The sequence below is a fragment of the Solenopsis invicta genome, chromosome 3 (genome assembly GCF_016802725.1).
Source record: "Solenopsis invicta isolate M01_SB chromosome 3, UNIL_Sinv_3.0, whole genome shotgun sequence".
In the NCBI taxonomy this organism is placed as follows: Eukaryota; Metazoa; Arthropoda; class Insecta; order Hymenoptera; family Formicidae; genus Solenopsis; species Solenopsis invicta.
In genome coordinates, this window is record NC_052666.1 from 20,455,075 (window position 1) to 20,481,431 (window position 26,357).

The 26,357-nt window shown below is 41.1% G+C and overlaps 2 protein-coding genes and 1 long non-coding RNA gene across 3 annotated transcripts in view; 1 reads left to right on the plus strand and 2 right to left on the minus strand.

Moving 5' to 3' along the window:
- LOC120357067 overlaps positions 1 to 12,837 on the minus strand; it is a 56,931-nt gene extending 44,094 nt beyond the window's left edge. Inside the window, exon 1 of the long non-coding RNA XR_005574264.1 lies at positions 12,666 to 12,837. This is a non-coding gene — a long non-coding RNA (uncharacterized LOC120357067). The remainder of the gene's footprint in view (positions 1 to 12,665) is intronic.
- Positions 12,838 to 16,069: 3,232 nt separating this feature from the next.
- LOC105196422 (SUMO-activating enzyme subunit 1) lies at positions 16,070 to 18,213 on the minus strand. The gene is made up of 6 exons (XM_011162360.3): positions 17,966 to 18,213; positions 17,554 to 17,725; positions 17,219 to 17,475; positions 16,684 to 16,865; positions 16,469 to 16,601; positions 16,070 to 16,387 (listed from the first exon to the last, which is right to left on the minus strand). Exons 1-6 carry the CDS (start codon positions 18,058 to 18,060, stop codon positions 16,225 to 16,227), a joined length of 1,002 nt encoding a protein of 333 aa, XP_011160662.1. The 5' UTR covers positions 18,061 to 18,213; the 3' UTR covers positions 16,070 to 16,224.
- A 2,357-nt stretch (positions 18,214 to 20,570) lies between these two features.
- LOC105202640 lies at positions 20,571 to 25,760 on the plus strand. Its single transcript, XM_039447629.1, has 2 exons — positions 20,571 to 21,855; positions 22,081 to 25,760. Exons 1-2 carry the CDS (start codon positions 20,571 to 20,573, stop codon positions 25,758 to 25,760), a joined length of 4,965 nt encoding a protein of 1,654 aa, XP_039303563.1.
- The last annotated feature ends 597 nt before the right edge of the window (positions 25,761 to 26,357 follow it).

Here is a 26,357-nt window from a genome sequence, read left to right on the forward strand (position 1 = left end):
GCCGCATTCAGGAGCCGTGACTGCGGCATTGACGGAAGTGCGCCGAGAAAAATGACGAAAGCGTCCTCCTCATTTATGATTCGGAAAAAAACGTTTGTTTTGAACGTCCAATGGCCGATGTAATCCCGTAACGCTGGAATAACATCGGCCATCCTCGCGCCATGTAAACGTCAAAGCGTACTGTCATACGCGGTCGATACCACGGCAGGTCGACGCGCAATACACAGCTGTGTGTATGTCGAGATTAAAGAAAATGAGACGATAACTAGCGTTATGCACCAGCCAGATAATTATCATAACAGGTCGTGCTGCAACACGCAGTAATGCGATCGAACCTGCGCGACGAAAGGGTTTTAGTTACAAAGTTAAGAATCGCTGTCATATTAGCATACGTTATTAATAAATTATAACGCATCTATAATAGTAGTCCATTACGATATAATTTGTCCTTAATCACATGATTTGGAAAATTGCTTAATATATCGTTTAATGTTTACATTTAAAACGATGATTATTTTCCCGTTCAAAATTTTAGTTAAGTTTATAAAACTCTCAAATATTTAATAATCTCCAGACAATTCTGCTGCCTCAAAAATCAAATTCAACAAAAAATATAGCAAGTGTAAAGCGCTTTTTATACCTAAAATTTATATACTTGTACGTGCAATAATCTTCTACCTATAATCTTACTTAATTGATTCAATTTTTAGATAACAATCTCCTTCCAGACGATCCTGTTTCGAAAGTTGAACAACCCACGAAAAAATATGGCAAAGGCGAAATTACACTTTTTGTACCTAAAGGTCTAAATATAGCTGCGGTCGTACATACACACACACACACACACACACACACACACGTATGTTACACCATGATGTCACATGCACGCGGTGCATCGCGTGCGAAGCTGCTGCGACGCAGAACCTCGCGTTACCCGAGGTTACCGCCGCGCGCTCCTTTTAATCTCTTTCCATTATCAGCGATTAGAGTAATACCCGCATCTCGCGCTGCCAGTTCTATGAGCAGGATACGGCGGCCGTTACGCGATTGCGTTTAATCGAAGCTCTAAAACATCGGGACGACGATAAAATTGCGAACGTAGCCGCGCTGTACGCTACATACGCATCCGCGTCAATATATGCAGACCGTGTATCAGAAGAGGGCGAGGAGTTTATGATATTGGCCGCGGTCGCATTACCGAACGGTAATTATATAATTATTTCGCGCCGCTTGAGTCCCACGTGTGTCGGAAATTACGAGCAAGCATATTGCACCGCGTTTCATTACATTAATTTTGTCGCCGCTTTAATTTTCCCCCGCCATCCTTTTCTCATTCGTGAAAGACCTCCGCGAAGATCGATCGGACCAGTCATCTCGCTGTTAAGTGCGCATTTGGCATGGTAACTATTTCCAATCTGATAGAGACGATGCATTCATAGAACGCAAATAAAGAATATCATGGTGGTACCTATTGTTCTGCCATGTTAACAACTTTCATTCGGGCAAACAGCGCGCGAACCCTCTTTCGCTCAATTTCTTTCCACTATCACCGATCGCTTAAGCGCATGACGTGTTTCCAGCTCCCACTGCCGGAAGCACCATCCATTAAGAGCACCGTGTTTAATCAGAACTCTAAAGTTTCTCGTTGGCTCTCGTCGGCTCGGCATAATTGGTCGCTCGTCGAGCGAGTATTTGCGTGGCGCTTTTGACTAAACTCGCGGAAATAAAAAAAGAAAGAAAGAGAGAAGAGAATATGCAAGGAAGAACAGATGGAGGAAGGACAGATGGAGGAAGACAGCGGCAAGTGGGTGGGAGAGATGCCGAGTACGACTGTATCGCCCTCCCTGAAAAAGAATAGAAGGTAGGAGAGGCTCAAGGGGGTTGCGTCCAGAGTAAACATGTCAAGCACAGTGCCACCCATTAATTAGAACCCTCCCACTTCCCCACTCTCTTCTCCCGTTTCGCGTCCCTCCGACTCTTCGCGAGAGAAAGAACGCGAGAGGAAACGCGAGGAACGGTGCATGGGGAATACATATATGCCTCTCTTTCTTCAACCCCCTCCCCCTCTTGTCAACCTTTCGCGGATGTATCGTGCCAAAATCTATCGAGCCAAGAGCCGCCTCCGCGACGAATCAGGGTGGGTGACGCGATGCCAACTCTTCTCTCGCTTGCTGATCGTGCGACAGAGAGTTTAATTAATGGCGCCGCTTTTCGGCCCCGTTCTAAAGTAGACAGAGCCGTGTAGGACTTATACACCGAGACGTTTGTATTTATCTTCAAACGTTTCCCGCAAAAGTAATTTGATTTATGACGTGCGTATGTCTTTCGCGAAGGGGGTATAAATTTTCAGAGTTTCAACCAGTTGTGGAAACGCACCGCGTACCTTCGGAATGAAACCGGCGTCAAAATGTTCATGTACCAGCTGCAACGTAATGTAATAAAGAATTTATCATCGACGGAAGAAGATTAATAAACGTATTTTTGAAAAAAATGTTAGCCTATAAAATTAGTGTTTCTTCGGCAATACGAGCAATCAGATTTGCAAAGTGTTGTCGAGAAAAGACTGATTTTATAAAACAAGAATATTTGTACTGCTTCACATCCATATATAATAAATTTTTCATTATATTTATAATTGTATTCGGACTTTGAACATATATAAACTTTAATTTCGATGCAACGTGTTTTGCGACTTCTTTTATGTAGAAAAATGATTTATAAAGCACAAAATCAAAATTACAAGGACCTCGTTTATCAAGATTCATTCGGGAGACCATTCAGTCTAGAGTAGTCGGTATTCTCGAGTATTCCGGTAAAGCGGCTTCCCACGCTTCACCTGTTCGCAGATCCATATTTCTCGACCGCGATTAAAGTGTACTCGAAACTGTATTACGAAACGAATCGATACCGCCATCCTCGAAACAAGACCGATTTTGGCCGAGACAACGAGCAGGAGAAATGTATAAAGGAGTGGAGCACATGAATACGGTACAAAAGGTTGGACAATCAAAGGACTCGTGCTCGCAGAATGACTGAGAAAGCGACACAACGAAAGGTCGATAAGTCGCGACCGGGCGCTTTCGGCGGGAGCAGAGAAGAGAAAGAGAGAGAAGGGAGAGGGGATCGCCAACCAGGACGACAATATTAGTCGTTCATTATTTCTTGAGCACGTAATTACGCTACCACGAAAGGCCTCTCGTAAAGGCACGCGACCAGCGTGACATATGGCGGACGAAGTGTGCATGCGCGAGGATCTTTCATTTCAGCTGTCTCGAATCTGACTCGTGTGACAAGTCGAAAATTGACATTGGCAATTAGGGATCAGTGGCGGCGGCGTTTTTCATCGAACGCACGCTCTAGTATTGGAAACAAAAAATTACTACAGCTCCTACAAGACAGCGATCATAAATGTCGGATACAATAAATTTTATTATTTAAACACATGTGAACATAAAAAAAGCTTTGATTTCTTTTTTTTTAATATAAAATATTTACGCGGTTCTCTTCTCGATTTTTCTCGATTCGAACAATTAAACATAAATCGGTAATTATTTAATCGATTAGTCATTATGAGCGTTTTTAATAATGTAAAATGTTGGGTTAATATAATAATTGCAAAATCCAATGTATCAAGATTACACCTGAATTTCATCTGGCGACAATCAAATATAAGCGCTCCCTTGATGGACGTGTTTCCATTTGTAACGCAATTAGCGGCGCCAGTACAATTCGCTTAAGTTTCCAGCACGATCATCACGCGAGCAAAGTGAATTAAGACAGACAGAACAGAGGAGCACCGTGCAACGTGAAACTGCGCGCGTCGGCGGACGTGTCAAATTAGGTGGCAATGAAGAAGCCGGTCGTAGGAGCAGCGGGCGTCGCGCAGTTTAAGAATAATACGCCTCTGCTCATCGCGGGTTAATGCCCGAGATGCGAAACAGGCGGAACGATAAAATCCTTGGTGCCGTGACGAGAAACGCTAGCGCCGCCGGTCGGCGTTGGATCGCGGATAAGATTAAGACACGAGACACGGAAAATGAGAGGGTGAGGCGAGCGAGGGGAATCGGAGGAGGTTCCACGGGTTTTGTTTTGAGTTTAACGGCCCCCGACGCGGAATAAACTCCTTGGAAGGAAACCCTTTGGACCCCCCAAGCGTCACGACGCGATGCGAGCCGTCGTCGGCGGTGTCTTCATTACTTTAATGGAGTGCGAGCGCTATACGCCGGAAGCGCCGGTAGGGCTGAGAGGGTGAACGAAGAAGGAGACGGCATCACCTCGAAAGATGTTATGAAATCGGCAGGATAATAATCTCGTGGATGGAACCGGAGAGGAGAATTCGACGAAAACGCTAATAATGGAAGAGCGTCATTCGGCAGTGCCTTTCCTTTGCGAAAAACTCTTAAGAAGTGTTTTTCGCAAAGAACTTAATAACGACACAAAGTAATATCATTTCGAGGACAACGGAGAATAGAAATGATAGCGAAAAACATTTAAATGAAATAATAATTTAAAAAGAACGCGCTTAGTTTACTAAAAGAAAAATCTCATATAATATTCAATACATGCAAACATGTTCGCTTCAATATTTCCGCGCACACTCCGCCTGCAACTTTGCTACGATCAATGTGATTCTCGTGCAATCTCTTTCTTTATAGTTATTAAATCACATGAACTCTTTGACGCGTGCATATACCGCACGTATATATCTCAAGAGGATCGAAGGAGTCGAAGAAATTCAATTCAGAACGGGGAAGAAAAGGAAAAGCCCGATCTGACGCGCTGCATGGAAACGGAAATACATGAGCTTCCGGTCGACGGCCCGCGCTCTCCGGAATACCAATACGAATATCTGTCGGTGACATATTGCTAGCATCGCCGTTACGCCGGAAAACGGAGCGAAGCACGGCTCCTCGTGCTCTCTTCCCTCGACCCATCTCTCGAACGGGGGCCCCGGCTCTCATTCCGTCTCTCTATCTACCGCCACCCCCTCGCGAACTGCCATTTTACTGACAGCCTCTTCTGCGAAAATCGTCTCCATTCGGATTCAAATGAGGCCTCGTTCACACCACGCCACGCGTCATATACCCCTTAGGCACTCGCGGCAGTTCAACGCGTCAGACGAGGGGGCACATAGCGATTCGTCCATTGACACTCAGCATTTTATCGTTATCAGTTCTTCACCGTGCCGCGTCGAAATCCATTCTAATTTCACGTTTTCACGTCGCAAAATGATCAAACGACCAAGGTATTATGGAAGCCAATTTCTCCTCGAATTAAACGCAAAAAGTGCACTCAATTATAATTTGGAAAATGTAATCTTGATTCGAAAAATTTTCAATTCAAATCAAAATAAAATTGTTTATGTAATTAAAATGGATTCTTTGTATACATTTTTTTTTTTTTTTAATGTAACTGCAAGCTCTTCTGTTACCTGGGAATACAGGAGCAAGAAATATTGCAGGGAAAGCATCATGATTTTTAGATTAATTAAAAGCACCATAAAATGTTTATAACACCCGCGCGCATTACTCAGCAGCAATTATTACTCTTTTTATTTTACCACCACCTTTCCGGACAGTCGCGCGCTTGTCCATCGTCTCTAATGAATACCTAACGCGCCCGAAACTCTTCTCGCGAGCCCATAAACTCAGCAGCCCGTGCAGCGAGAGAACAGGCCGGATGATAAAAGGCCGGACAGCAGCCTTTTTTAATTTACATCGGCGCGAGTCTCTCCACGGAGGTGTTTCGTCGTCGGTCTCGTAGCCGGGCGCGAGGGGAGACAGACAAAGATGAGCTGTTCGAGAGAGAGAGAGAGAGCTGCGCCTCTTGAATTATTTAGTTAATTTCCGGTAAACTGAAACTCACGTCGTCGGCAAAGCCAGCCAGCCAGCCAGCCAACGTCTCTGGAACGACGCAGCTTTCCAACGCTTTACGAGGCGAAGAGGAAACTCGCGGAGTGTATAGATAACTATAGGCGCGATCTTAAAGACCGAGAAGGGCGAGAAGTGAAGATGGAGCGGAGTTGAATTGAGAGAGTAAAGTAGAATAGAATTTATCAAGTGTTCTGAAACCCGTGTTCTTTCAAAACACTTGAACATTATAGCCAAGTAACGGCAAGTGGTTATGAATGTAAACATGAAATGCGAGGACAAAGCTACGTACAACTTGAATGTTAGCCAAAATCAATAAGATGAACGTATGTACGCGTCCTGAATTAAAAAAAAAAAGAGGGGAGAAGCGTTGCAGGTATCAAGAAGTACTACCGAAGAATTATCAGACTGTTGCGATAAAATAGATTACAAACAGTTTACGACAACATCGTTAGCCATTCGAAACGAGACACGAGAATGGTATAAAGCAAGGTGCTTAGAAACGAGGAGGAACACGATAGGACACAAAATAGTATCGTAGGAGAAACAGATAGTGGTACACGAGAGATACGACGGCGGAGAAAGAGAAGCTCGGAGAGAGGAATCACGGAAGATGAAGTAGCGAGCGAGGATGGGAGGGAGGAGGAAAGGGAGCAAGACAGCCGCAGCCAGTTAGTACGGTAACGGATCAGACCTAAGTACGTACTTAGTAGACCCCAAGCGCAGCCGGAGGCGTCTTAATCACGTAATTGCTCGCGAAATCCCGTGGCAGTGCAAGCGACTCCCCCTTCTACCCCGTTCACGTCTTGTGCCTAGCAAAGCACCCCCTGTCCTCCGATCCCCCTCCTGATACCCTCATCGACGGCGGTCGAAGTACAAAGTGGGCGCAAACGGCTCGAGGCTCGATATCTTCTTACTTATTCATCCGCCGTTTCGCCTCGGCAATCGAAAATTACTCGGGCGCCGGATTTCAGTGCGAGGGATGGGCCGCCCAAGGCAGCCCAAGGGGTTGCCTCTCTCCGCATGGTGCGGCTCTCTTTGGAGAAACGCGAATCTAATTAAAATCACTGCATGATACTTTTAATGGAAACGCTTAATGGAGCTATTTAAGATGCAACGCGCGATTGATCTGCAATCGATAATACTGGAGATTTACACGATTTAAATTCGAGTCTTTTAGAGCTGTTGTGATAGAGAAAGTCAACTTTCTCAGATTCCGTGCTCTTTGGGCCTCGTTTCTTAGCACGTAATTATTTTACAGCTACCTGTAAAGTACAACATGCATAATGGAACGAAGTAATGTCCTTTTAACTTATTCATCCACCCTTTCGTCTGTACGAACGAAAATTATTCGGTTTGGCGGCGCTCACCGCGTAACGAAACACTGAGGGTGCAGGAAGCGACTCCGCGCTCTAAAGAGCGCCTTTTAGAAGCGCGAATCTAATTCCGAGGAGTGCTTAGAAAAGGACTGACGGTACAGCGCGGGGAGCGTAATTTCATCGGGGTGGCGAATTAAGAAGCCAGACAGTAAACGACCGCCGCTGGGTCGGCAATGAGGATTAATTGTTACAAGACATAAACTATCCGTAACTCAAGTGGATCTGCCAATTGAGAATGAATGCCATCATCGAGTATAGAACGTTAACTTCTCAATGAATTCTGATGCAACAGTTAAACTGAACAAATCGTAAACGCAGAAATGTCGAATAATATTAGCGAAACGTAATAATGAAAGTTTCCTCGTCGTAAGGAATCATAGAACGGAATTGCTGTTCCGCGTGATGAATTAAGAGATTACGGTGCGCGACATAAATGTACGCGTGTCGAATAATATCGCGTCAGAGGTCATTTCTTCCCTGAGCTATATCTCGGTCCGAGCGATATTTGCACGTAAATCACAGCGCGTCGGGAACATTGTCTCTCCGCTACCCTTCGAATGGCGATCACGAAGAAGTGGCCCCGTGCTCAATATTCAATAATTCGCTCGACCATCGAGCACGATGCCGGCGACCCCGTCGACGTTCGCTGACCCCTACTCGTGGACTCGCATAAAATATAACCGAATCAAATCGGAAGCCACTAGGAAGCATTACGTTCCGGTGGGCAGCACGAAATCGAGGTTAAGCTCTTCCGGTTTTCGAAGACGTTCATCGATATCTCACATTAATGACGCCATAAACGCTAATGCCTGTCGGCGGTAGCCGATTATTCGTAAGCGCGTTCAACAAAAGGGCGGTAATTGTTGCGGTGGTTTTACGATCAGCGCAACGATACGAATGACGTTTAATGGTGGCCGCATGAATGCGCAATTCACTGATCTGTTTCGGCAGCAAATATCGTTTCGTTTCGCTGGTTAATTCTCTGAATATTAAATCCGTTTTAGATAATCCTGTAATTCGTTGAAATTTAAGTAAGCCTGTTTATAATTTATAATTTTAATACAATATATGCAGAATTCCATTTATAATTTTATGCGTCGTGTAATACACGAAAAAATTTTTTAATACACTAAAATGCAAAATATATATACTTGATAAAATTAAATGTAGAATAATTTAGTGAAAAATGTTCACGTATATGATGCGATAGGAGTTTCAAGAGTACATCTCGAGCAGCAGTAGTACAAGCGTGCGCTGCAAGTTGGCGACACCAATCGGGCGCACGCTGTCCGTAACTACTTCCATTAACTCGCTATCTCAGGATATTAAAAAAACATTACTGTAATACGATTCAATTAGCCTCAGATTCCTCATTTTGCTTAGATCTCGTAACAACAATGTTGCTCATCAATTTTTACATAATTTATGCACTTTATGCATATACCTTTATATATTTTTAAACTTATATGTATTCATTCTCTAATGTTAATATTTATAATCCTTTTTGTACTTATCTAAAATTGAAATATTATAAATAAATTAATTGTCTTTGGCACAATGGGGGGCAATTCACTTTTACATTGTTCCATTTCTACCGTTCTACCCAGCAATTGAGAATATACCGTGGCACAAATGGTCGCAATCGGAACAGCTAAGGAAGATATTTCACGTTCAACTCGCAATAAGCTGCGGAGCGCAGTAAGAGAACGGCGTGTGAGTCGCGACTTCGTCGTTCGGATGGTGTCGTTTCCTCCCCGGAAAATAATATCCCGGTGGCGAACGCGCGGATATTCGCCCGCTTGAAAATGGTGCGGCCTTACGTCCCAATGGCTTTAACGTTATTTCCGACCGAGATTTGCCTGAAATTTGCTTCCGTGCCGGGACCAGAAGCCCATAAATATGTAATACCTCCCATATCGTGCGGCTCGGTTGCCCCGCTCCCTATTCTCTCTTCGCCGAGCCCCCCTGCCCGTCGAAAACCCCCTCCGTTGTCGTCGTCGCTTTTGGTGACTCTTGCAACCCCTTACGTGTTTTTGCGGGGCTGTAGCTCGCGGCGATGTACAAGGGGAAACGCGGTAAATCATTTGTCCCGAAAGAAAACACAATGCAATATCCCGGTCGTCCTGCTCGAGACGCCGTCGTCGCCCGCGTCTCTCCCTCCTTCTTTCTCCTCTATTTGCTGCCGATAGCTTCTCTTTTCTCTCTTTCTCTCGCTCTCTATCTCTCACTCCATTTTTCGAGGGAATTGCAAAAGCCATAAGTCAGCCCTTATATTGCCGAAAATACTTTAAAGTGCCTCGCAGAGACTCGTATAGGCGCACCTCGAGAAGGCGCGCTTTGCCTCTTACGAAAGCCTAGGACATGTTTTATCGCTGCTGTTAAACGAACAGCAGAAGAATGACACACACAGGCCGAACGGAGGTGGATGCGCTTTCGGGTGACGATTTTCGAGAAGCGCGACGCGCTCGGGGTCGTTAAAATCGCACGAGACCCGCCGCGAAAAGGATAACGCTCCCTTCGGTTATTTATAACGGACATTTTTTACCCCCAACACTTTACGAGTACGCGATTATCGGTCGAGGTTGACAGTGATCGTGCAAATTTTGGCACGCTGACACCGAGATTATAAAATAAATGAGGAAATAAAATATGTTATATGTGTAGATTGATGCTAACTTTCTAAAGTATGCTTGAATTCGCGTATACATTGGTAAAGGAACATTGAATCGCTAATTTTTTCGTGAAAAAATAAAAAAAAAGTGTAAAAAAAATATTTAATCTCTGTGTCAGATCTATGCAATTTACAGATCAATACTACTTTTCCGACTCGAGTGCCGAGCGATATAACGCGGACGCTCTACCATTTATGTACCATCGAGTCGTGCGTCGAACAAGGGTGGCGCGCATTAGAATCCTGGTAAACTTGGCGAGGCGGCAGGAAACTCGGCATATTTTTCTCCCGGTTATCGAGAAAAGAAGGAAGGAGGACGGTAAACCGCGATCCCGAAAGCATTTCTCGACGTAACCTAAAATAATGCCCGACAGAATCGAACAAAAGCATGAATTATGGAGCCGAACCCGTCGCCATAGATCTCACCCACCCGGTAACTTATGATACACTTCCTTTCGGCATATGTGAAGGAAAACATTGTAGCCCGGGCACCAACGATCCTTTTGTAATTTAACAGACGAGCTCTCCTCCCGACCGTGATCTCTTAAGCTTTTTGCTGTGAAAGAACCATCGAGGAGGAGTTCTCCTCGCAATGCGTAGCGAAGTAACAGGGCTTACGTGGAGGGGAAAAAGTGAAAAGCCGATGACAAAGTGGCGCAAAACATTTATCAGTTTATCCCGTATTATCGCGTCGTATAAAATCGGCGAAACGCTTTTCGTCGATTTAAGAAACGCGCGCTTATAGAATAATCGTTCATAGAATCACTCGAATCCTTAAAATTTCGTGAAATAGCAAAAGTTTTGTTGTGCCAACGAAACTTTATATCACTAAAACGTCGAGTTGAACGTCCGCGAGATCCGAAGCTTTCTCTTTGTACAGGACGACTCGGCGCAGAACGGCACGTTAACGTACGACAAATGTTCAACTCAAAGTTAGTTCGAGGAAGTCGACGAAAGCGATTCCGTCGTTTCATCGCCGGCGGTAATTTCGCGATTGATTCGCCATTAGATTCATGGCCCTCATGAGGAATTCATCGGCGGCTTGGCCGCCGAAACTCCTCGCTGGTCATGAATACTTAGCCCGCTCTCTGATGTTCCCAGCCTCGATCGATTCGCGTACGAGCCAAGAGTGTCCAGAGGCTGTTGACCCCCCTTTCTACCTCTTCCTCTTCCTCCCTTGCTAGCCTCCCGCCTCTCCGCCTCCTCGCCTCCCCGCCTCCTCACCTCCTCGCCGCGCGTTTTCGGCTTGGTTCCAGTTTGCTCTCTGCATAGGCGCAAATTATAATGCCGGGGCTTAGAGACCAACCGCTCTGACAAATTACAGGTTTGTTCACCGGGCAGCAGTAGATAGATTTCGTCGTTCCATCACCGTCGCTTCCAAGCGGACTTGCGCGCAGGCATGCATATTAATTCGATTTTAATCTGAATCTCTCTCCCTCTCTCTATCTGTCTATCCATCTCCGTGACATTGCACGTTCGACATTTTTTTATGTCATCCAACGGCGACAAGGCTCAATCAATGAAGCGCAATTTATCGAAGAGTAGCAAAAGCGATTATTTCCGTTGTACGTTAATATTTCGTGAATTTATGAATTCCGAAAGTTGGTACAACCGATCGCGATCAACATCGATGATCATCACGAACACTAACGCGTTCATCTTTGATTTATTGCGTGCTCAATTATATTCTAATAATTAATGCGTGCTCGATTATAATTGCTATATGAACCGATGCTTTTCGGGTCTCCACAAATCAGCGTGTATTCAGAGCCGCCACGAAACACTACAAGATCGTTATAGTTGGTCACATGCGCAATCCCATTCATGTATACGTCGCGATGCGAAGGAACGTTCCTTTCGTATAAGACGACGCCGTTTCCGTCTACCATTTCCAAAGGGAGGAGACAGGGTGACCATGGAATTAATTGCAACGACCGTGTCTTAATTGATAACGAAGGGCATTAAGATCTCGCGTAATGCCTGTAGCGGGGGCGAAGAAAAGGATAGATAGACAGACGGACGAACGAAGGAGCAAGGAGAAATAGGAGGAGGATGAGGAGGAGGAGGAGGAGGAGGAAGATCCTCGACGCCGAGAAACTCAGACTAACAGCCGGTTGCGGAAGGGGGAGGTGAAATAATGCCGGGCGCGAGAAGCCGTATTTGCATTAGCTATTCGTTTGACCCTAAAAACTGCCTGAATTGCACCGATGGCTGCTCGTAAAGCCCTGGCAATATCGTGGCGAATCGCGTTCCTCGGGCGTGCTCGAAATCCGAAACTCGGAAGCCGCTGCAACGGCTTGGACGAAATTAATGTCGCGACCTGGAGGCGCAACCCCTTCTCTCAGCACCGGTCTCGAATAGCTTGGAAACTCCGAAGAAGAAACGTCGGTTTATCGCAAACGAACTTTACAGCCGTAGCGCGACGCGTTCGTATAGCCCGCGAGAGACGCGACGCGCGACGTTTCTCGCGCATATTTATTTTCTACGTATCCTAACGTCGAGAGCCAGCCACGTAATATTTATGTGCACGCAAGCGGTAATACACGAACAAATATTCTTTACCATGATTAATGTGTGCGAAGGGTTTTACGAATAGGAGAGGGCAACTCTATATAATCGAAGACACCCGTGCTAAAATGTTAAAGACGAACGCAGGATGGAGTCAATAAGTCATAGAAAGAAGTAGCGAACACGCTCGTACAGTCGTCGTCGGTTGTGAATTAATCAGGAAAAAAGGCGACTCACCGTCACGTGCCGCTACCGACTGATCGCAGACGTCCCAGGACATCGATCCTTTCGCCGATCGCGTGTCCACCGCCGTCGACAGTTACAACCATGACGAATATAACTCTCGGCGCACAATGTATCGGACTTTACGAGTGCCCACCTAGAAAAAGAAAAAAGACGAGGTGATGGAGGATAGCTGCGGAGAGACGAGGATGGGGCTTGGGGAGGGGAGGGGGGTGGGTGGGCGAGATGGGCAGAAAGCAATGGAGAGCACTCAGATTTTATTACGTTATTTTGTTAATGCAGCGAGCGAGAAGGAAGGTAGAGAGAGGTGGTCCACGCGCCTCGAATGTCCAACCACGAAAAATATTATGTCCCTCAGTCAGAAAACGAGCCATGAAATCTTTTTATGCCCTCCGCGCGTTCTGCGACGTCACCCCCAGAGCCGCAGAATTTCACCTATGCGCCTTCCTCGTTGAGGCATTACGAGTCGCTTCAAATAACGCGAAGCGGCATGTAATGGAATACCGCGGCACATATAAGGATGTCTGGCAATTCAGTATAATAGGAAAGTGGTATTGGAAAGAAAAATTACGTCTTTCTTTTATTATACCTAAAGTCGCCGCGCGTATCCTTTTAATAATAAACTCGATTTCGAAATACTGTGTATAATACATGGAAGAAAATTTATTTTCCAAATAATTGAAATCTTGAATCATACAATCAAATCGAAATTGCATTTAGTTAAACTCTTATTATTAAAAAGTAAATTTACGTTTGTGTGTTACTATGACACTATATTTCAGATCTAGTTATAAAAATTAAAACGCAATCTTTTCTATCAGACACAGAGAACGCTTTAATTCCACACGTGAAGTAACTGCCCCAAAACATTTCTCTTCAGCAATCGCGCTATCAGAATGCACGGTTCCTTTTTTTTAAGCAGCGGTCGCGGCGGCGGCAAACCACGTACAAACAAGGTTAATAAAGAAAGCGCAGTGCAGTGCCGACAATAAGATACTGATAAGCGGAAAACATGTTACGGCATGGTATAAGTAGAAACCGCTACCGGCAAAAGAAGTCGTAAGCAGTTGCCGCACGTACGCAATTTTTGCCGCAGCGACAATGCTTTTTCGTGACTCCGTGGATTTTTTGCTCGAACATCGCGTCCACACACGGGATTTAAAAGCTCCCGTCCGACGATAACGTCGGAATTTAATGTCGCATTTCCGGCACTGCAAGAAGGAAACGATATCGCGCATAAATTTCGATAGTAACGCTAAACGCTGCGTTAACATTAGCACCGACCGTGATTAGCTTCATGCCGACGCGGCGCTTAAGATCGGCTTTTTAGTACAAATACAATCTTCAGAGCCATAGTGCCTTCTCGACAAGGGCGCAAAGGGCGACGTATGTCTGTCAATAAATGTGCCTGGTGGTATTTTAACAGCGGCAATAATTTTCGTCGCGTCATAAATCAACGCGCGGGTACGATGCGCGCGCGAAGGGCGCACCCTTCGGAAACCTTTTCACGCGAAGGATATGACAGCACAGGAGTGCCGGATGAATTTCGGGATGTGACGCCCGTTCTCTCAAACATTTCTAATAATATATCTAATCCAATCTTTCCCAGCGTTTACAAGATCGCGCAAAACGTGAAAAATATATAAAGATTTTTTTTATGTATTGTATTGTATATACTATATAATTATGTGTATTATAAAATGAATTGCACAATATAAACAATTTTAATGTTTTTAAGAAATCTCAAATACATTTAAATTTATTGTATTGCGCAATTAGCTTTAGAAAACGTTTAAAACCAGCACGAGTTGTAAACTGTAACTAACGTGTATAAATGAAATCATATAAACTGCGAGGGAAACTCTAGTTTGTTTAGCATTCCTGAAAGTGTACGTGTCATATCGATTCTGCAACGGGTATGTATAACGATAGTCGCCTCAGTAAATTCCTTGCATGAGTCACGGGAAGTACCAGTACGTCTCCTACTCCACTTAGAGTCAGATAATAATCACGCGATCGCATAAACCGTGAAGGTTCTTAAATGCATATCTTTTAACAGTGATCTATGTATTTCCGCGTATAGAATTCATGATACACGTCGAATGAATTTCCACCGGAAAGCACGCATCGTTGTGGAATCCGCAATAAAAATTTGTACGAAAAAGAGCGAATAAAGGTGCATAATTCACACATAAAAATATATCAGATAAATTTTTAAATAAAACAAAAGGACGTAATCCATCAAATCGTAATCTCATCTCTTGAGTAATCCGAGTAAGCCGCGTTAATGAGAAATTAAAGGGTCTATCTAATCCTGATAGAACGAAGTGAATTCGACGCGGTGATCGCGAATTTCAAGCGACATCGTACTATTAAATTTACATGAATCGCCAGTCGATGCGATTCGCCGCGCCCGTCGAAATGTGACGGCAAATCCATCACAAACTACCATCACCCTCTCAATGAGCGACTTACGTTAATACGGTATACTAACAAAATGTCAAATTAGAGGAGCGTTTACGTGTCGCGCCGGCTAATGGTTTCTCGACGAGCACGAAATAAAACGTCGCGAGGGATAATTCGACAGCCGTGAACGCACGTGGCCGCATCGTTAAGAAACACGTCATGTATACCTGCGATGGGAGAGAGTCGAGAGAAACGATTTACATGCCTGCCCTTGCATTTACATAGCGCGGTGATAGGCTCGATACGCAACGACATCGTGCGCACGGGAAAAGACGATACATCATAATTCCGGGCTGAAGATCAAATCAATCACTTCGTTCGCGTGCATATATGGGAATAAAATAGCACACGTAACACACGTACTTTGTCGAACATACATAGTTTCGTATAAAGAGAAATATTGAAGATGACTCAATAATAATTCACAGCGAAGCTAGATTGTAATATTCCATGATTGTTATTATTACGCGATAAAATCTTTTATTACGAATACCCATGCGAATTAAACTATAGCAAAAATTTAAGTATACGTTTTTATAAAAATTTCGGAGGAATAGAGTGCAAACAAGCAGAATGCAATCCCTTGAAAATAATGTCGGTGAACCGATAAAGCATAACGAGGCATACCCTAATCGGCTCCCCTTCAATTTTTCAATCCCCGTTTTACGTTTCGCGACGCGTTTTCCACCCGAGAGCGCACGAAAAAAATCCACAAAGCGAGCTCGAAATTGCCTTGCCGGAAGTTTCGACAGTGAGTCATATATGCGCGCAAAACGTTTGTACTTTCTGTACTCAAATAAAAAAATATATCACATAAACGCGTGTATGTGTGTGTGTGCGTGTGTGTGTGTGTATATATATATATATATATATATATATATATATATATATATATATATATAAAAAACCCAATGGATATTAAATTTATATAATTGTTATATAAGAAATTTTATTTTTTAAAATATGATGAAATAAAATTCTTTTTGTTATTCATACAAAAAGGATGGAAAAATAGGAAAACATAATGTCAGAGTATCACAATATTAAAAAATTCTTTAGCATACTCAGCTCCACACACCATGTTTGATTAATAGCCCAATTTCAAAATGGCTCCGCACAATGTGTTTGGATTAAATGTAAATAAATTATTGAGTGGAGCGTGTTTCTGCGACGCTGCCTTGATTATTTCCTGAGCCATAACACCACCGACGATAGAACAAACTGGACTAAGTTGTGCGTATAAATCGCTCCTATACAAAACATACATAAATACATCATATAATATATAAACTGTATAATTAATTTATGTGCATCAAAGCTATTATACATACTCCATTAAGCAATCTATTTTGTCGCCTAATTCATATTTTTTAATAATTGCAGCAGCTTCATTTTTTAGATTTTCACAACCTCTATCACTAGGCAATGGATCTTCACCATATTTTTCACGATAATTTAGCAGTACTAACAAAAAAAAAATCATTATGAAGAATATTAATTAAATATATAAACTTTTACTTTAACATAGTCTTACTTTAAAACATACTTAGCATCATATAGTAGATTTCTTCGTCTCTAACTAAAGACGTTTTCGGAACATTTAGGATAAACTCAAACGGTACAAAAATATCAGTACATTTCTTATTAACTATTATAGTTTCAATCTTTTCTTTTCCCATAGAGTCACCACCTTCTGATACTGTCACTTTGTTTGTTCTTGACACGTCCCTGAAAGATTTCCCACAATTCATTTACAAGAAATTTACTTTTAACCCTAGATTGCTATTCATATTTCTGACGTTAATATTTTTCTGGATAAAAATTCATACATAATTCAAAACTTTTTTAAATTTATTTTACTTTAAAAAATTTTTCCTTTATAAGTTGCAAAGTGAATAATTGACTAACACTATTTTAATGTAAAAAAAATTATTAAACATTATTTTAAACTAGCAAAAGTTTAATAACACAAAAATTGTACTAAACTCAAATCAGTAAAAAATTTTCTAAATAAAAAATCACAGTAGCATTCCAAGATTAATATAACAGCAAATAAAATTCATAAATATAAGTATACACACTCTACATATTCGTGTTCCTGTAAATCTATGAATACATAACCCAATGCTCCCCATACATCACCAGCAAAGAATTTGACTTTTTGCTTTCTGCAGGCTCGATTGATTCTCTTCAGCTGTGGAATAGTACAGTGCATAGCGCATACTATATTAAACTGTCCAAAATATTCATCAGGCTTATCATCAACCTTGCTTGTGTCTGCATTAATATTAACCATAGGATTCAGATTTTGCGCTCGTGGCAATGATGCTTCAGCTCTCTGCAAGTACATACTTATTATAGTTTATACTTGTTTACACATATTTATGCAGCATCATATGTATGTTTTAACACTTACATTCTTTCCAATGTCTTCTTTTGGTACAAAAAACTGCGAACATCTATCCAACTCTGTTACATTTCTATGATCCAAAAATGTAACACTGTTGACTCCAGCTAGAATAATGTTTTTAGCAATTTCTGCCCCAAAACCATCCAGTCCTATCAAAAGAACTTTAGCAGCTCGCAATCTGTGAATAACATGATTGGAAAACGTTTGAGAAAACAATAGAATACAACTTTAAAATCTATACAAATTACATTCCAAAAAATACTTCTATCCATCATAAAATATACATATAAAGAATGTAAAGCATGTAAACAATAAATAAGAAAAACAAATCACATCTATTCTAGAAGTTTCTATAGTTGTGTTAGGCGTATTGCACTGTAAGAGTTAGGTTATATCTTTAGAGATTTATCGTTTTTACCGTTTTTGTGAATCTAAGCCCCACAGACGAAGTTGCCTATCGTACAACTCAGCCTCGTGATCCGTCAGCTCTTCCGTCTGCTTATGATCCAGCATTGTGACAAACTGTTTATTTATTATCGCGAAATACCTGCTGAATTGCCGGTAAAAGCATCACAAAAATCTCCCAGCAGAGAGGAACCTGAGAGCGGCCACGGCCGCCTTTTTCCTATAACGCTTCGAAACTCCCGTACACTAGTGACGCACATCTATTCTGGTCAGAATGGGAACTACGTGTCACATCCATTTTGCAACCCGCCGTTAAAAACAGTGTAGATGTTAGCACGGACAACAACCCACATCCATCTCTCGAGAAATGGATGTAGGTTGTTGTCCGTGCTAACATCCATTTTGCTGCAAATAAAATCTGACGCGTATCGCGTATGTTGCATCCAGAACAGGGGTCGAGAATGTGCACAAATGATTAATTACGTCTACTTTCGCGTAATTTTTTATTTATTATAGTCTGAATTATTTACATTAACATTAATATTAATACATATCAATACGTTTGCACATATTTTGCACAATCATATTTTTACTTAAAAAAGATGTTTAATAGTAACAGAGAGAATTTGGTTCTTTAATAAAGAAACATTCATTTTACGTATACTTAAAAAATAATTGTAATTAACATCGCATCATATAATGAAGAAGAAATAAATGTCTTTCCACGAATAAATATACCATCTTTTTATTTTTACATAATTCTTTATTATTTAAATGTCTTCAAATTATGCTTTTGAAAAAATTAGTTTTTTTAATTTTTTTAAATCTTGACGAAACTCTCTCTCTCACTCTTTCTCTCTTTCTCTCTTTCTCTTTTAACGTGATTGTCCTATAATTGTTTAGGCCTTCAGTTAGAGAGAGAAAGCATCGCGGTGATAGACATGAGCAAGCGGCGATGTTATCTCTATGGATACCCTCCTCTTCACTCCCCTCTCGACATCAAACGTTTTCCGTGCTACGTTTAGGCCGTAAAATTCAGAAAGAGGATTTCGGACAATTTCTGCGCAGGGACGTAGAGAGACTAGAAAGCGCCCACTCTTTTTTTATTATGTTACAATGGCATATACATGCATACGCATGATTTACAAATGACAATACGCGCGATTAATATGGCACAATAAATAATAATAATAATAATAATAATAATAATAATAATGTAATAAAAATCAATTAAATATATGGATACTTGAGTATTATTTTTATTCTCTAACTTACAAACGTGAAGATTATTGATCTGATTTTAATACAACCTTCCAACAGTTTTTACGAAATATCACGTAAAGATTAATCAAAACTTTACAAAAAAAATTAATAAAGAATTATATAATAATATACGATATAAGGTATTAAAGTGTTAATCAGTAAAGTAACGGATTTTAATCAAATTCTTCTCGATATTAATCGATGGCAATTGTGGAAATGATGGAAATGGGATGGCAATGGGATGGAAATATTGGAATGAATGTAATGATGTTAATGGAATGGCAATAATGGAAATGATGACAATGACAATATATATAGCCTGACGGCAATGACGGCAGTGGTGGAAATGATGGCAATTATGACAATGTTCTCGATGTTAATGATGGCAATGGAATGGCAATATGGAAATAGAATTGCATAATGAAATGAATGCAATGATGGAAATGTTATCAAAAAAATGGCAATGATGGCAATAATAAAAATGGTGGCAATGTCGGCAGTGGCGGCAATGGCGTAATAATAATGGCAATGATGAAAATGGGATGACAATGATGGCAACGATGGCAATAATGACAATGATGGTGTTCGAGCGCAAGCTCTTTGGAATAATAGCATATAGACGATAGATGGCGTGTAGAGCGCACGCAGCGGGACCAAAGGGAGATTTTAGCCAATATGGCGAATAAACGTTAGCGAGAGAAACACGTCTTTTTGTGATCTGTCTACATCAGCGAAATTTACTGCCGTATTCTACAGCAATACGCGACATGGTCCTTCGAGCCGGATAACAGGCAACGTAGTAAACAACAAGAAGTAGTCAAAGTCGCTGAGTTAGTAATAAAATCGATAGTCGGATCGATCGAAGACGTGAGCACGTGGCGTGGCTGTTACTAAGGGCACCGCTACGGCATAAAACTCGCACTGGGCCACAGCTACAAAGGCACAGTGCATCCTAACGAGAATATTAGAAATACAAGCAACATTGGGATAGCAGCAATACAATTGGCTCATCAATCAAGCAAGCAATTAGCAGCGAAGATTGAAAGGCGAGTGACGATTGGAATCGCCACGCTGAGAAACGACCGAGAGAAGGCTGCCTGCGACATTCACGCATGAGGTCGAAGATCGTCAAGGAGGTTAAGTCGGACGGGCCAAAACGAGCTACATCGTGGTGGTTATATAGAAAGAAGAGCACTTCCACAAGGAAAGTCAGATAAGTGAGCCGTCCCTTACCCCCCCCCCCCTTTCTTATCCTCGCACCTTCTTCAAAACATAGAATAGCAAAAATATATAAAATTGCATGCCAGTTCGTGAATCGATCCATCGATTGTTTGATAGAGTAATTAGATTAAAACATGGAGACTTTAATTAAACAGAGAGGCGCTGCAAAGGGTAAAGTCACCACATTCAGAAAGTATTTCGTAAAGTTGCGTGCGGCGCACCCGGACGGTGAGCAGCCATTGGATGAAATAACACAGTTAGAGTTGCGTGAACGTCTTGATCGGTTACGAGAGGTGTATCAGAATTATGATCGGTTGCAAATTCAAATCGATGAACTTTCTACTGAGGAAACAGAGACTACTCAGTATCGTGAGGGTTTCGAAGATGAATATTTTAGTTTAGTGGCGCAAGCAGAGCATGTTTTAAAACGTAACCCTGCTTCGGCCAGGGGTGCGCATTCATCGAGGCAGCAGCCTGAGCAAGCGAATTTAGAAGCAGGGCAAATACACACGAATATGGATTATGTGGCGCGAGCTCTTCCAACCGACGCAAGACAAGCGAATCAAAATATCATTTTTAAGACACCAGGTATTCGATTGCCGACAATTGAATTGCCTAAATTCACTGGTGACGTAGCAGAATGGTTAAGCTTTCGTGATACATTTGAATCGCTCATCCATAGAAATGAAACGGTTGATCCTATTCAAAAGTTTCATTATTTGAGAGCGTCGTTGGATGGGAACGCTGCACAGATAATCAAATCTTTAGAATTTACGGCACTTAATTACAATGTAGCATGGAACGCGATATGTGAACGGTACAATAATAAAAGACTGTTAACACACAATCATATCAAAGCAATATTTGGAATAGGTACCATGAAGCAGGAGTCCTCACAACAAATACGCAGTGCAATTGATACTCTAAACAAGCATCTGCGAGCATTGAATGCGTTAAATCAATCAACGGAACACTGGGATGCATTATTGATATATCTAATAGAAACTAAATTAGATGAGGTCACGGCAAAGGAGTGGGAAAAGGAGCGAGCAGGTAACGAACTTCCTACTCTAGAAGAATTTAAGCAATTTCTGAGTACACGAGCAGAATTATTAGAAACTCTCGAATTAAATAGTAAGGACACATTTAAGCAAAAGCAACAGATAGCTAATAAAACAAAAACATTTTTAGTCAAACCTCAAGGTTGTATCTTATGTAAAGAAGCCCATAGAATACAAAACTGTCCAAAGTTCTTAGCTCTTAACGTTACTGATAGATTAGAATGCTTAAAGAAATCAAAATTATGTATAAATTGCTTGAGAACGGGTCACTTTATAAAAGATTGTATAGCGAGCACATGTAAAAAATGTTCTGGCAAACACAACACACTCATACACATAGAAAAGCCATCAGCGCAAGGTACAAATCAACTAAGTACTAATAGCGTAGCAGTTTTATGCTCACATAATAAAAAGGAGGTTAAAGATGTTCTACTAGCAACAGCTTTAATAACAGTTAAAAATCATAGCGATAACGTTTGTAAGGCACGGGCAATTTTAGATACAGGATCTCAATCAAGTTTTATTACAAATGAATTATGTGAAAAATTAAAACTCAAAAAATCAAAAATAAATATAAATGTAGAAGGCATCAATGGAATGTCACTAGGAATAAAGTATATATGTGAACTAGAGATTAGTACAGAGCACAATGACTATCAGTTAGAAATCTCATGTCTTGTCGTACCAGAAATAACAGAGCAATTGCCGAATACAAAGATCAATAGAAACGAATTATCAATTCCTACGAATATAAAACTAGCAGATCCGTCCTTCCATACACCTGGAAAAATAGATATGTTAATAGGCGCGGACTATTTTTGGAATCTTTTGAGTGTAGGCCAAATCAAGGCAGGAAAACTTACAATACAAGAAACTAGACTAGGTTGGGTAATTGCAGGCCCATTACAAAACATTAGATCTCGATCGGTAAGATGTAATACAGCAAAACTGCAAACTATAGAAAAACAAGTCGAAAGATTTTGGGAAATTGAACAGTGCAACAACACAAATCATTTATCAGAAGAGGAAAATAGATGCGAGGAACATTTTTTGAAAACAGTTAAACGAGATGCGAATGGAAGATTTACAGTAACAGTTCCATACAAGGATAGTTTAAGTAAATTAGGAGACTCTAAGAAAATAGCACAACATCGATTTGTCAACCTCGAACAAAGACTACAGAAAAAATCGGCACTTAAAAGACATTATGAAACATTTCTGGCAGAATATCAACAATTAGGCCACATGAGTAAAATTTCAAATGAAACAAAGGTTAAATACACATATTATCTTCCTCACCATTGTATAGTTAAAAACGAAAAGCTAACAACAAAGACACGAGTAGTATTTGATGCTTCCGCGGTTACTGATAGTGGAGTTTCATTAAATGATTTACAATTAGTAGGTCCAAAAACTCAGAATGATCTATTTACAATATTAATCAGATTTCGAATGCACAGTTACATCATCTCAGCAGATATTGAGAAAATGTTTAGGCAAGTACTAGTTAACCCGGAACAACGTTCTCTTCAAAGAATTTTATGGCGCTTCACGCAAGAAGATCAAATACAAACTTACGAATTAAATACACTTACATATGGTACAGCTTCAGCACCATTCTTAGCAACCAGGTGCCTGATACACTTAGCGGACGAAGTCAAGGAACAATATCCAGAAATAGCAAAAATTATACGCGAAGATTTTTATGTTGATGACGTGTTAACGGGCACTGAGTCGATCGAGAAGGCCAGACAAATAATAGAACTAATTTGTAAAGTCTTAGATTCGGCGGGTTTTAAGCTAAGAAAATGGGCTTCAAATGAACCTAGCATACTAAAAAACATACCTATAAACGATCATAATCCAACTATTGTCAATTTTGAAGAGAACGGTCAATTTAAAACATTAGGTTTAACATGGAAACCGAGTACAGACATTTTAAAATTTGATATAAAGGACCTACGAGAGGCAAGGTTTACAAAGAGGCAAATACTGTCAGATATAACGCAAATATTTGACCCATTAGGTTTATTGGGGCCGTGTGTCATACAAGCAAAGATTATATTGCAAAAGCTATGGCTTCTAAAAATAGATTGGGACGATCCGTTACCGTCAGGGTTACACTATAATTGGGATGCTTTCCGTAAACAATTAATAGAATTAAGACAACTCGATATACCTAGATGCATTTCGATTAAAGATAGTATAAATGTAGAAATACACGGATTTGCAGACGCGTCTCAAAACGCCTACGGGGCGTGCATTTATATGCGTGTACAAGATTCAAAGGACAATGTTAGTGTAAAACTGGTATGCTCAAAGACTAGAGTTGCTCCTCTTAAACAACAATTAATTCCGCGATTGGAACTTTGTGCGGCGCTTCTGTTGGCACGTTTAATACATAAGATTACTAATGAAGCAAAAATAATGCATAACAGTAGAACATATTGGAGTGACTCAACTATAGTGCTCGGTTGGTTACAATTACAACCAAATAAATTACAAGTATTTGTTGCAAATAGAATCGCGGAAATTCAGCGTCTTACAAACGTAGCTGACTGGAAACATGTTCCAACGGAGAAAAATCCAGCGGACTTCTTGTCTCGTGGCATGACTCCTAGTCGGCTAATATCATCAAAGTCTTGGTGGCATGGGCTAACATTTCTAATGAGTACGAAGGATAAATGGCCTAAATGCCCAGCATTAGAAAATAAAGTTACTGAATTAAAAAGGAAATGTTATGCGATAAAGACTCAGCAAAAATTAGATTGTTCTATATTCGAAATTACTTCAAATTTAAGTCGTCTTATTCGAATCTTAACTTATTGTAGACGCTTCATACATAATTGTAGGAATAAATCGAAACAAAAAACAGAAGCTCTGTCAGTCATAGAATTAAATGATACATTAAATTCAATAGCAAGGTTGGCTCAACAACAAGCTTTTCCGTCCGAAATACAAGCAATTAAGTCTGACTTACCAATTACAAAGGGAAACTTAGTTTCACTTAATCCATTTATTGATGAAAAAGGAATCATGAGAGTGGGAGGGAGATTGCGAAATTCGAGCCTTTTCTATGAAAAAAGACATCCCATAATTTTGCATGCTAGTCATCCGTTGGCTAAAATGATTGCTACAAGAGAACATGTACGACTGCTTCATGCGGGACCACAACTCCTGTTAGCTACAATGCGACAGCAATTTTGGATAATAAGTGGCAGAAATCTTGCGCGCAAGGTTGTACATAGTTGTGTGCAATGTTTCCGCAACAAGCCGCAACAAGCGCAACATATTATGGGTGAATTACCCAGTCAACGAGTAACAATATCGACTCCGTTCCATGCTACAGGCGTAGATTACGCAGGGCCCTTCCTAATAAAGGACAGGAAGGGTCGAGGTTGCAAGACAACCAAGAGTTATGTGTGTGTGTTTGTTTGCTTTGCCACTAAAGCTATGCATTTAGAACTAATAACAGATCTGACGAGCGAGGCGTTCATAGCGGCACTAAGACGTTTTGCATCCAGAAGGGGCAAGCCAGCCCACATATATTCAGACAATGGCACGAGTTTTGTCGGTGCCAATCGCGAATTAAAAGATTTAGGCGAATTTTTAAGTAAAGAAAACAAAAAATTGAGTCAAGCAATCGGTGAATTGAGCATAGAATGGCATTTTGCACCGGCGTATTCACTTCATTTTGGAGGGATTTGGGAGTCGGGAGTGAGATCCACAAAGCACCATTTGAAACGAGTGGCGGGTAATGTAATAATGACATTTGAAGAATTTTATACCCTCCTAACCCAAATAGAAGCCGTCCTAAACTCAAGACCTTTAACCCCGCTGTCCAACAATCCTAATGATCTTACACCATTAACACCAGCTCATTTTCTGATTGGTCGACCGTTGACAGCTATACCAGACGTTTCATTGACGCATCTTCCAGAAGCCAGATTGTCCAGATGGCAAATGATCCAAAAAATGCAACAGCATTTTTGGAGCCGGTGGAGCAAGGAGTATATCACAGAGTTACAACAAAGAACAAAATGGAGGCAACCATATCCAAACCTAGAGGAAGGAACGGTAGTCCTTATAAAAAATGAGAATCTACCACCCCTGAAATGGAAGCTAGGACGAATCATCGCAGTCCACCCGGGCAAGGACAAGGTTGCAAGGGTTGCTACCGTGAAAACATCGACAGGAACCATACGGATCGCGATACAAAAGATATGTCCGTTACCACAAGAAGATTGTAAAAATCAAAAATAATTGTAATGGTCCATACGCTCAATAATTTGCAATTTATTATTAGATTATTTTCATTTAAAGTATTGAGTACTCCCGGAACTCATGTTTAAAATATTAACAATTTTAGAGATTAAGTATCAGTCAGTTATGATGTCAATTTTATTTTCTTCAAGATTATATTTAGTTGTTTTGAATGTAAACCTTCAAAGTCCGGGAGTATGTTCGAGCGCAAGCTCTTTGGAATAATAGCATATAGACGATAGATGGCGTGTAGAGCGCACGCAGCGGGACCGAAGGGAGATTTTAGCCAATATGGCGAATAAACGTTAGCGAGAGAAACACGTCTTTTTGTGATCTGTCTACATCAGCGAAATTTACTGCCGTATTCTACAGCAATACGCGACAGATGGAAAAGATGAAATGTAGGCCATCCCATTGGATGGCAATGATGGAAAGAATGCAATTATGGAATGCAATTATCGATTCCTGAATGACATGAGCTTGCTGTATTTGGTCTGCAGCCATATAATATTTCCGTTTCATCATAGAATGGACAACGTTTAGTTGCAGCTCCACTAACATTATTATCTCTTTAGCATTTAAAATATGCAAGTTTTA

What these genes read in the sequence shown, in the direction of transcription:
- LOC105196422 (XM_011162360.3), bottom strand. Translation starts at nt 18,060, where the DNA reads ATGCTGGATCATAAGCAGACGGAAGAGCTGACGGATCACGAGGCTGAG. An exon ending in GGCTTAGATTCACAAAAACG is followed by an intron (nt 17,726 to 17,965) that starts GTAAAAACGATA and finishes TGTTATTCACAG; the next exon opens with ATTGCGAGCTGCTAAAGTTC. An exon ending in AATCTACTATATGATGCTAA is followed by an intron (nt 16,602 to 16,683) that starts GTATGTTTTAAA and finishes TTTTTTTGTTAG; the next exon opens with TACTGCTAAATTATCGTGAA.
- LOC105202640 (XM_039447629.1), top strand. Translation starts at nt 20,571, where the DNA reads ATGGAGACTTTAATTAAACAGAGAGGCGCTGCAAAGGGTAAAGTCACC. An exon ending in AGAAAAGCCATCAGCGCAAG is followed by an intron (nt 21,856 to 22,080) that starts GTACAAATCAAC and finishes ATATAAATGTAG; the next exon opens with AAGGCATCAATGGAATGTCA.